At 44.4% G+C, this 10,578-nt stretch overlaps 2 protein-coding genes across 2 annotated transcripts; one reads left to right on the top strand and one right to left on the bottom strand.

The window, feature by feature from the left end:
• Window positions 1-2,811: 2,811 nt before the first annotated feature.
• On the bottom strand, window positions 2,812-3,852 carry LY79DRAFT_632132 (HMG box protein; the record flags this gene model as incomplete). Its single annotated transcript, XM_060562192.1, has 3 exons — window positions 2,812-3,218; window positions 3,272-3,585; window positions 3,656-3,852. The coding sequence occupies 3 exons, from the start codon at window positions 3,850-3,852 to the stop codon at window positions 3,013-3,015; spliced, it is 717 nt and encodes a 238-aa protein (XP_060414277.1). The 3' UTR covers window positions 2,812-3,012.
• Window positions 3,853-5,978: 2,126 nt separating this feature from the next.
• On the top strand, window positions 5,979-7,178 carry LY79DRAFT_686720 (uncharacterized protein; the record flags this gene model as incomplete). Its single annotated transcript, XM_060564668.1, has 2 exons — window positions 5,979-6,273; window positions 6,319-7,178. The coding sequence occupies 2 exons, from the start codon at window positions 5,979-5,981 to the stop codon at window positions 6,963-6,965; spliced, it is 942 nt and encodes a 313-aa protein (XP_060414276.1). The 3' UTR covers window positions 6,966-7,178.
• Window positions 7,179-10,578: the final 3,400 nt, after the last annotated feature.

The following is a 10,578-nucleotide window of genomic DNA, read 5'->3' as shown; positions in this document are numbered from 1 at the left end:
AAAAGACTAATACCTTTAATATAGATATTAATAATATTATAAAGAACCTTTATAAAAAGGCTAATAAAGCGTATAAGTAAAAGAAGCACCTTAAGGAACTTAAAGAGCAAGTAGACTAGATAAACACTAAAGTTATACTCCTTAATAAAAAGTCTAATAACCTTAATACACTAACTACTTTTAAGGGTAGCCTATTTAAGAAGTTAATAAACAAGGTTAACTAAATAGCTACTAAGCTTAATAAATAAAAGGCTATAGTTAACCTTTAGGTCCTAGCTACTTAGCCTAAGGTTACTACTTTAATAACCTAGGGTAGTTAAGCTAATAAACACTACTATAACACTAATAATAATAACTTAGCCTAGGTACTACTAAAGGCTAAATAATCTTAATAGAACTTTAGAGATAATAAGTAATAGGGTTATTATATAGGAAAAAAGGTAATTCTTACACTTTATATTTATATATACTACTATTTAGTATATTTTCTTAGTAAAAGAGGATAAAGTCCTTTAGGAAGAAAGCACTTATTATAGGACAAGTGCCTTATATAGTAAATAGACAGGTAGAACATAGGATTACCCTATTAGTATATATCTAGGCATATACCTAGGGGTATATATCCTATTGCCTATTTTCTTCTATAAAGAAGGCTAACCTTAATAGATAACCTACACTAATACCTAGCTTTTGTCCTATATTATTTATTTAGCTCTTTGTTAGTGCTTACCTTATTTTACTGCTCTACTATTACACTTTACTTTTATATTATATTACTTTATATTACCTATTATAGCCTTACTCCTCTTATTAGATCTATAATAGCTAGTAAAAAGGCTATATTAATTAAGAATAATAAATAAAAAGTAACTTATAATTAATATTATAAGCTTATATAAATTATATAAGAAAAAAAAGATCTTAAAGGTTAAATAAATTAATAAAAAAGATAATCTAGTAAATATACTTACTAAGAAATTACTAAGCTTTAGCCTTAAAAAGCTAGTTAGTATAAATATACTAAAGATCTAAATTAAAGTATATATTAAATAAATTAAGAAAACTAATTAATAATTAATTTATATAAAGTATTTACCTTTATACTATAAAAAGAGTATTATTTAACTTTAAAACCTTAAATATATATTTTAAACCTAACTAGACTAAAGACCTTAACTATAACTAAAGTATATAAATTTACTATATAAGAAAATATATTTTTACTAAGTTATAGAGAGTATATAAACCTTTTATACTTACCTATTACTTAGCTTATATAAAGAAAAATATACCTTAGATCTAATCTTAATTAAGGATTAGGGGCTTAGTACTAAAGCTAAGAAAGAAGCCTTTCTCTTTAACGCTTTTTCTTAAACACTTCCTTAGTGTACAAGGGTTTTAGCCCTTAGAGACTAATAGTTTCTTATAGTTACCTTAGCTATTACTACTATTACTAAAATTACTACTATTATTACCTAAAGAAACCTCTCTTTAGCTATAATAGCTATATTAAGCTTTATAGCTTATCTAAATATACTTACTATATACTTCTTTTTAATAGTTATTTAGGTAATAGTAGTTAGTAAAGTAGTAAAGTATATTATTTATATACTTTTAGGGGTAAGCCTATATAAGTTAGCTATAGGACTAAATAAGTATTATATAAAAGTAGCCTTTATATTAAATTACTTTAGTAATAAACTCTTAGATAAAAGTATTAGTATTAAAATAAATAGTAATATTATATAAAGGTATATTAATAACCTTTTATTTCTTATCCTAAAGGTTTAATAAAAGTTAGTATATATAAACTATAATAAGGAAGAAGAAACCTTATATATTAATAGTAAAAGCTAGAAGAAAAGTATAGTTTTAGGTGTTATTTATTAAGATATAAAGCTAAGTTATACTATTCTAGTCTTATTAAACTTTAAGAGAACTAATAACTAAAGGCTAAGGTCTAAGCTAAGCTATTATAATATATAAAGTAATAGATAATTAATAAGTTAAAAAAAAAAGAAGTTATTAATTAATTAATATATAAGAGAAATAAAGAAGAAGAAGTAGTAAGGTTACTATACTAGTAAAGTTTTATATATTATTTATTATTATTAAAAAAGTATAAAGAAGAAAAGAAAAAAAAAAGAAAAGAAGGTAAAAAGTAAAAGGTATTTATATAAGAGAAGTTAAGGCTACTAATTATATAAAAGGAAAAAAGGTATATAAATATAAGGTAAAAGAAGAAGTAAAAGTAAAGTAAATACTTATTATATAAGTAAGTAACTATTTAAAAATAACTAAATAGTAAAGTATATATAAAAGAATAAATTTAATTAGCTTAGTAAGTATTACCTTATATTTACTCTTAGAAAAGGTATATTTAAAGTTTATTTTTATTTAGATAACTTTATATATAATAGTAGGCTACTAAAAGTAAAGTTATTATAAGAACTAATTAAGACTATCTAATTAGTTAATATAAAAGTATATATAATTATAAAAAAAGAAAAGTAAATATTAGAATATTAATACTAATAATTATATAATACCTAGTTAATTAACTATAAATAGTTTATAATTTAAGGTTAAAGGGCATAGACTAGTTATTTAGCCCTTAGTTAAGCTAAAAGGGGATTATACTTTTAGTTAGCTAGAATAACTTAAGTTATACTTAAGCAGTATATAACTACTTTGTACAATAATAGTAGAGTAGACCTGTTTAGTTACCTAATAAGAAGTTAATTTACCCCTACGTTTTACTAAGTACATGCATGTACAAAGCCTATTCAACAGTATGAACATTGCGACTTTGCTGAAACCATCCTCTGCTACTTATTCTGGTTGACAGGTTTCTACAACAGGCATCACCCGTCCCCTTTGAAGCTATTTAAAAACTCGTTCTTGGTATTTCGTTACTCATGGTAAAGCAGGTGGACCGCGCCTGCTACGGGTCGTCGAAGTAGGGGTATATGTGATTCCTGCTCCGTTCAAACGCCGGGAATCGCCGCGACCTCACCTCGGTGATGAGTCGACCGATCGAGCGGATTGGGTTGACACGCTCCTTCGGTTGCCACCACGCTTCTCTGATGGTTTGCGCGGAGTGTACCGATAGTCCGGGTGCAGTTTGTTATGACGCTCTTTGTACGCTTTTGCGAGTGCCCTATATTTTTCCCGAACCTCGTGGGACTCGGCATTCCAGGCTTTACCCAGAAGTTGCGCTGTGAAAGGGTCAGCGATGGGAAGTCGAAGAAAGCTGTGCTTGTAAACTCACAGATGCCTTTGTTCTGGATTTGAGGATCCATCTGCTTGACATGTGCTTGGCGATCCTTGCGGTAGAGAATGAAGGCGTTGGGCGGGCGGGGTACCTTGATCTCCCGCTCAGGAGTGTTGACGCGGTGCGTTGTCGCTTCAGCTGCTTCCTCGAGAAATTGAGGCGGCGGTCTTCGAACAACGACGGCGATGCCATCGACTGAGACGATCATGTGTGGCCCAGTGATGAACCTATCACATGGGCCAAGAAGCCATCTATTGCTGTTTGTGTCGATGCCGTCTTTTACCCACATGACACTTTTGCGAAGGACACGCCTGTGATCAAGGGTTAGAAGCCAAGACGAAGAAAGAGTAGTGGACGAAACCACGGAGAGCGAATGCTTACCCCATCTGCAAAGCCATGAACAGCCGGCCTTCTTCGCCGAAGGCAGTGTAATCATTTCCCGAGACGGCAATGGTGGACTCAAAAGCGTTGAGATGAAGGTCCAAAATGCGCATGACAATGCGAAGTATCTCGGGGTGGACTTGTGTGGGGTCGATGTTGCGAGCAACAATCTGGCCAGGGTTGAATGTCAAAGCCATGGCGTGTGTAAATGTCAGCTCAAATGGCGGTGTATGTAGGCCTGGGTTGTAAATCTATAGCTGGAGGTGTCTTGTGTTTCCTCGAGATATACTTGAATATGAATCACTTTGAAAGAGAGTCGGTTGAATTGGTCCTCGAGAATGCCGGATGGACGACAATGTGGGATAACAGTGTAGTCAAATATAAGAAGGCTTTCATAAGGCGTCTGATGGACGGCAACCCGGGGTGGTCCGCAGCACGTTGGGGAGAGATTCGAGGGAGGCTACTAAGTCCCTGCCATGGTAGATCGGCAACGAGCCTTGGGCAAGAAAGGGCCCTGGCAGGGGGGATAAAGCGCCACCTCCCCTCAGGAAGCGAAGGAGCCATGGCATCGCCCGGGGCATGATTGGTCTTGCGTCTATTTCTGCGGGACCCATGCCTTGGGAAGGTGGAAGGCTGCAGGGAGGCGCTCTTTTCTAAGTCGTGTACATACCTACCTAGTTGCGGAGGAAGAAATGCGCACATTGGAAGGTGGTGGCTTCTCGGTTTGGAGACTGTACCTACCTACCTACCTACCCACCCACCTAGGTAAGTATATACCTAGATAGCATACAGCACATGGTTGCTTTCCATGTATCGGGACGTACCTAGGTACGGGTAGCCGGCCAGATACCCCGGGAGCAGGAGCGAGGGGTTCGCTCACACCTATGGATGACATTTTACAGATGCAGGTACCTCATACCCCCGCCGGCCGACTTTGGCAAGCCGAGTCTAGATACGCAGCAAGCCACTAACTGTCGCCGCCAAGACCGATAACGGCCACCTACAGCTCCATGCGGTAGCATTTGGATTCCCGAAGAGTACCGACACTCGTCGCTGCAACCTGCCGTCGCTACCATTGCCACGGCTTTCTACCACGGATGTCTGTGGCATTCTTATCTGCCCTACCTCCACAGCGCCTTGCTTCTTCCAACTCAAGTGCAAGGCGGCGAGTGACTCAAACCAAGAGGCGGCATCTAAGATGCCATAACAACATTCGGCCGCACGTCTTCTCCAGATTCAACGTAGAAGCTGCCCCGGAGTCTTCCCCTTCAGGTTTCTGATACCTACATAGGTAGGTAGTTTGGTATGGGGTTTGTGTTGCTACCTACCTTGCGATACCGGCACCGAGGGCGGTAGGATCTTCTCTGATTTTCTCTGCTCTCTGTCATGATACGTTACTTTAGTGTCCATGGTTGTACAGACTTTCGAGGCAGGTCATCGAGTAGGCAATCGTGCCTTGGCAACAGTTGCGCATCGGTCATTCTGCTAACGACTTCAGCGTTCCTGACTCCCTGTCGCAAGCGCATTTTACGGTCTGTGTATCGCAGGTTGAAAGCAACCAACGCACGTGTCTTTTGTTCTCGCTTATAATTCCCTTTGGCGTCTATCAACACCATTGCGCCGGTATAGGAGAAATGACGGCGTGGCCTGTGCAAGGGACAAGCCAGCCTCAGATGCCCATGGCGGACCGCTACCGTCGGACTTGTGAATCCAGGACTCTGGATAGAGAGCATCACATCGCCTGAGATTCTCCTTGGTATTCCTGCATCTACATCTTTTCGTAAATTAACGTATCACCGCGAACAGGCCCCTATGAGCCATCCAAACTGCTTTTACAAAGTTTGACGGCATGCTCGCATCTCTATTGGTGGCTAGCCGGGAAAATGCAATTGCATGCATGGTTATTGTCACCGGAAATCCCAACTCTCTAACAGTAATCTTCCCTCTTCCCAATCACGTTTGTCATTGCCGTCTAGCTCCACAGAGCCTTTGGTACCAGAGGTCATATTACACGTGTGCCATCATCCCCCCCTCGAGGCGGCTTTCTCCGACTTACGTGCTCCACAACACATGCATGCCATCCATTGCCGTGACTGCACTCGGCCAAGGGTTATCTGTACCTATATTCCTGACACGCCCCATCTCCTTCTTGCATTTCGTTCCACGGCTAGGTTGCTCTACAATCCTCTTGGAAGAAACTTTTGTCTGCTATTGGACTTTACGTCCAAGACCCTCCTCCATCTGTACAGTCGCTTACACCAATTCTTCCGTCACTGTCTAGAAGAGTTATTGCGTCCATATTTTCTCTTTCCTGCCGCCCATTATGTCTCGGAATGAAGAATCATCCTCGACCGAGGGCCGCGTCGTATTAAGAGCACAGGGCATGGACGAGGTCCTACCTCGGCATCATCTCAATCTCTTCACCTCTTCGGCGGCGTTTCCTCCCGGGCAATGGATTCTTTCCGAGTGTAGCCATCCTCACCAGTTCCAGGCCGCCTATTGCGTGCGAAATACCCACGGGCAACTGGTGCGAGCGCCAATGCCACTGGTCAACGTCTCTGCTGTAACGAACCAGCAGGAAATCTACGATCACTGCACAGTCTATCACTATGACCCAGGTGAGTCCCAATATTACGGATGAGAACAGAGCTGACGCCTATCAGCATATCAAAACCAAGGAGGTAGAGAAAATATTTATGCCACTACCGCCATTGGTCAGCAGGAACAACAAGCTGGTAATTGGATCTTGCCACGCGAGCCAAGCAATTACCAAGATGTTTCGATACACCCTCGAACAACTGGACATCACCGCCCGGACCTCGAACCCAAGCAAGACTGCTTTTCGCCAACCGAAATGACATTCTTTGCTAACCCACCACCATACTCATCACTTGTGACAACACATGCGCAAGCAAATGCAACTCCCCTGGGGAGCCGGCCAGCGATCTCGCAGGTGATGATGCATGATTTGGACACGCCCAGCTTTCCAACAAAAGCCAATATTGGCGGGCATGCACCTCATCATGGGCTATCAATCGTTGGCGACTCGTTTAACGACACCTCCAATGCTTTTCTCAGCCCTGAACAAGAAGAAATACATGGCCTCGAGGCCTTCTCTTTGCAAGATTCCTTCGGCCTGGATACACATGAATCATCAATTTGGAGTGCCGACTCCTCTTTCGACATGACGGTGCCTCCAGCTATGTTATCTCAACTTCACGAGCAGGCATTCGACGAGCTTTTTTGTCAAGTGAGCGAAGCGAATTACAAAGTAGACGAAAGCCACGTTCAAGGCAAAGTGAAGGATTGAAGGATGCCACCCCCTTGACGAAGACAACGTAACGAGGCTTTCGCCTGTGTGGCCCTGTCGGGGCTGGGTTGGACAAGGGTTTGTGACTTGGCGCATCATGTCGATGTCTGTTTCCCGGTTTACAGGCGCGTCTAGCTGGTCCCTCCCAACCAATGAGAGTCTTCTGGTGTCCGGGTCAGCTGTAGGCTGGGTCGAACAGGCCGCTGGTCTTCAGTGGTATTTTGAGAGCCTCCCAAGTGTACAAGGGTGTGCTGAAAATAATGAAGTGGTGTATGGGAGGGTGAGAAGGATTCGGGATCATGTTGAACACTACTTCCTTGCGCTGGCTGTCGACCGTCCACGTGGTTGCTGCGATCAAGCCTAGGTACCTAAGGTAGATAGGGTCTATGGGAAAAAAAAGAGAGACGAGAGTTTGCAGATTAGAGTCATGAGTATAGCCTGGCCCTGTGCAAGTTGACCACGGGGCTGGAGCTGGCCAATAGATGAAGTGAAGGAGGCAGGGAGGGGACAAGTTGGTGTGTTGGAATCCTTACGGGGAAAGGGGCAAACAATACAAGTTTTTCAACCAGGAAGATGTTCCAACAGGGGACGCTTGGATGAAAAGAACTTGATTGGTTACCGAGACATGCAAGAAGAAGCAAATAGAGATAGTATTCATACGTACGTCCCATGCGTGGTTGTGAGAGCCGACGAGGGTCGTCAAGATTAGCATATGGACCAAGCCGAACTAGCCCAGCCACAGCGTGGTGATCCCTGTACAAGCCCCACAAATAGTCACATCTGGAACCTTGGCTGAACAAAGCGGGGGACGACATGCCAGGTCCCCCTGTTTTTTCAACCAGCCTGTCTCGCCTTTCCGGATAGGTGGGAAGAATGCAAGGAACCGTCTACACATGTTTCCGAGAATCAAAGGAAAAAGGAGCCAGTGCGCCGCGGGCCTACCTATCCCCGTTCTACTGCGCCCCCTGGTGACATCTAAGTACTGTAAATAGCTCCGCTGTGGTGGGTACCTTGTCATCGACCTCTTGCGCATGGAGACAGGACGAGCTCACCGCAAAAAGAAAGCGACCAATGCCAGAGCCGCGCAAGCAAACATGTCTTCGAATCGGGTAAGATCAACAACCCATCCGGCATGTTGAGCGGGGGTGGACCTCACAGTAAGCTCAGGGATGTCGAAGGCAAGGGTGACACGGTGCTGTAATGGAAAAGACAGAAGCGTTGGTTGGATGGGTCACGCTACCAGAACAAGCTGACGACTCGGAATCCGTGCCCAAGGTTGAGTCCGCGTCTATCCCTTGGCGTATATACATCCCTGTCCTAGCCCCATCCGACCGTTGCTGGTTTGCCTACTATGTACAGGCTCTTGCTCTTCTACCTCGTACCTACGTGCCGATTAGTGCTTTTGTCTTGTTCTTTACTGTTGCTCTACCCTCAAGCTTTGCTTCGAGCGGCGCCGAAGAAATGATTACGTCACCAACCTGCCTCAGCTCTAACAAGAGGACCAGCTAGGGTGCTCCCCCCACCTTCCCAACTTGCAACATGCGGCAAGACTGAATGATTTGGAAGGAGAGCAGATACTCAGAGCTTTCGACGTGTTTGGCCTACCTCAGGATGCATCGTGACAACCGCCAGTCTACGTCGGTACCAGGTAATGTCTTGTACAGATCGGTGCGAACCCCTCCTTTCACCGACATTGGATATTTGTCGACTAGAGAAGCAGATGTTGACGACACCAGACCTCCGCCCACCTCTGGAGGTCATGCGCGCGGCCGACTTTGAGTTAACAAACGCCCTCATACCCGCTAGTAATATCTAGTAAACGGTAAACTACACGCTCTCGAGCATTGGAGCATCACTACTGTGCCTCTCTTCTGCTCCCTGCTTCTCTGCAAGGCTTTTTGAAGAAGCGACCTCCATGCCGATTTGTCAACGTACGCACGATAGGTGGCGGATTGGAAATCGAAGACGGTGGAGGGGGAACCAGCTGTCATTCAACGACCGTCATCCGATAGGCCCGGCACGATGACAGCGGCCTTCTAGCGCCGCCTATTTTCTGTCCAAGAGGTCGTCAGCGGAGGTTATGGTTGCAGCTCTCCCGAACGCCAGACCAATAGCCACCCGAATGCTTTGTACCCGGCACCTGATACAGCCCCGTATCTCCTTGCCAAGTCAGGCTACCAGTCGAAAACACATACCGGTACAGCTATGCACTGCATGACCGCTGAGCCATGGGGACAGATGTCAGCCAAGAACGTGGCGCCGCATGGTCTGTGTTTCTCTACGCTAGAGCAATGCGAGGGCGACTTGTGTAGATCAAGAGACGACGACGTCCTCTTCTTGAATCCTTCCTGGTCTGCGGCCTGCCTATCATGTTCGCCAATACGAACGCAGTCGGCATTCAAGGCTCTTGGCTATTTACCAGCATGGCATTGGTCGAGAAGAAATCAATTCGAAGCACCGCCCTCCTTTGGCCTGAACCGGTTTAAGACACAGTCACTTTCCACACCGATCTGTCAATCCCTGGGGCCCTATTCTCCACAGGGGAACCATTGAGACAAGCGGGAATTGCACTCTTGATCTGATGGCCTCCGAAATGGGATGGAAATTAAGGCACAGCCGATGATAGCGGCACGCAGAAAAGCATGCAATCTCCCACGAGCAAGCGCATCGCATTGACACCGCTCATTGATAGGCAGCAGACTCGCGCTAGGCGCGCTTTTGTCAAGGGCCAGAGCGCAGTTTGTTTGTCCTTGGCCAACAGGGTAGACTGTGCCGCCCCCGGAATACGAACGAGGCTACGTTACCAATGAAAACTCATCACGCGGAGATTCTGGCATATGCGCCGGACGCGCGCTATTTCTAATGGAAGATGATTGGCGAGATGTACGGTCGCGCTTGAGAAACTCATGATTGAGAAATATCATGTACATGTGTGGCGCCACAGCGATCTGTTGCGAGGATCGATGATAGGCTGCAATCCGATAATCTCCAACGGCCCAGGTCCACCTTGGATACCAGAAACCCACGGAAGGGGCGCCTTTTGATCTCTTAGCCGGCGGTCATGACTAGGCAATATCCTATTCAGATCACTTGCAGTGCCTCCTCGCCACACCCATGTTTTGCCCTCTAAAACCCGCACGACAAACTCATGACCGACCCCCTCACCTGACTCAACTTCAGGACCAAATAACACTCTGCTCTCCGAGTAGGGTTAAGAGACCAGGGTCGAAGGGGTAAAACTTGGTGGGGAGGTTGGGGAGGAGACGAAGGCGTTGGCACGAGACCATGTCATAAAGCTGGGCAAACTGTCCTCTCTGGACGATAACGGCGGCTACTTTTGGTGTCTCGAGAAAGCAGACAAACTTGCGAGAAAGATTCAGGAGTCATAGCCAATATAAATTCAATAAAAACAGGCATTCTTCACAAAGAACCCGGCAGTCGATCGCAGATCGCCGGCCGCAGAGGCTCCGCGACAAGACAAGTGTCATGCTTTGCCGCCCGCACGCTTTAGCACCGGGGTTATTCACCGGACTGGCCCAATCCACAGTGCCAGGAACAGTACCCTGTCAACGAAGTCGTGGCGACATCGCAACAACGATAATTGCCACAGCCC

The sequence above is a fragment of the Colletotrichum navitas genome (genome assembly GCF_030913465.1).
Source record: "Colletotrichum navitas strain CBS 125086 chromosome Unknown LY79scaffold_29, whole genome shotgun sequence".
NCBI lineage: Eukaryota > Fungi > Ascomycota > Sordariomycetes > Glomerellales > Glomerellaceae > Colletotrichum > Colletotrichum navitas.
The sequence above is the reverse complement of the archived record's forward strand: the minus strand, read 5'-3'. Positions and strand labels throughout refer to the sequence as shown.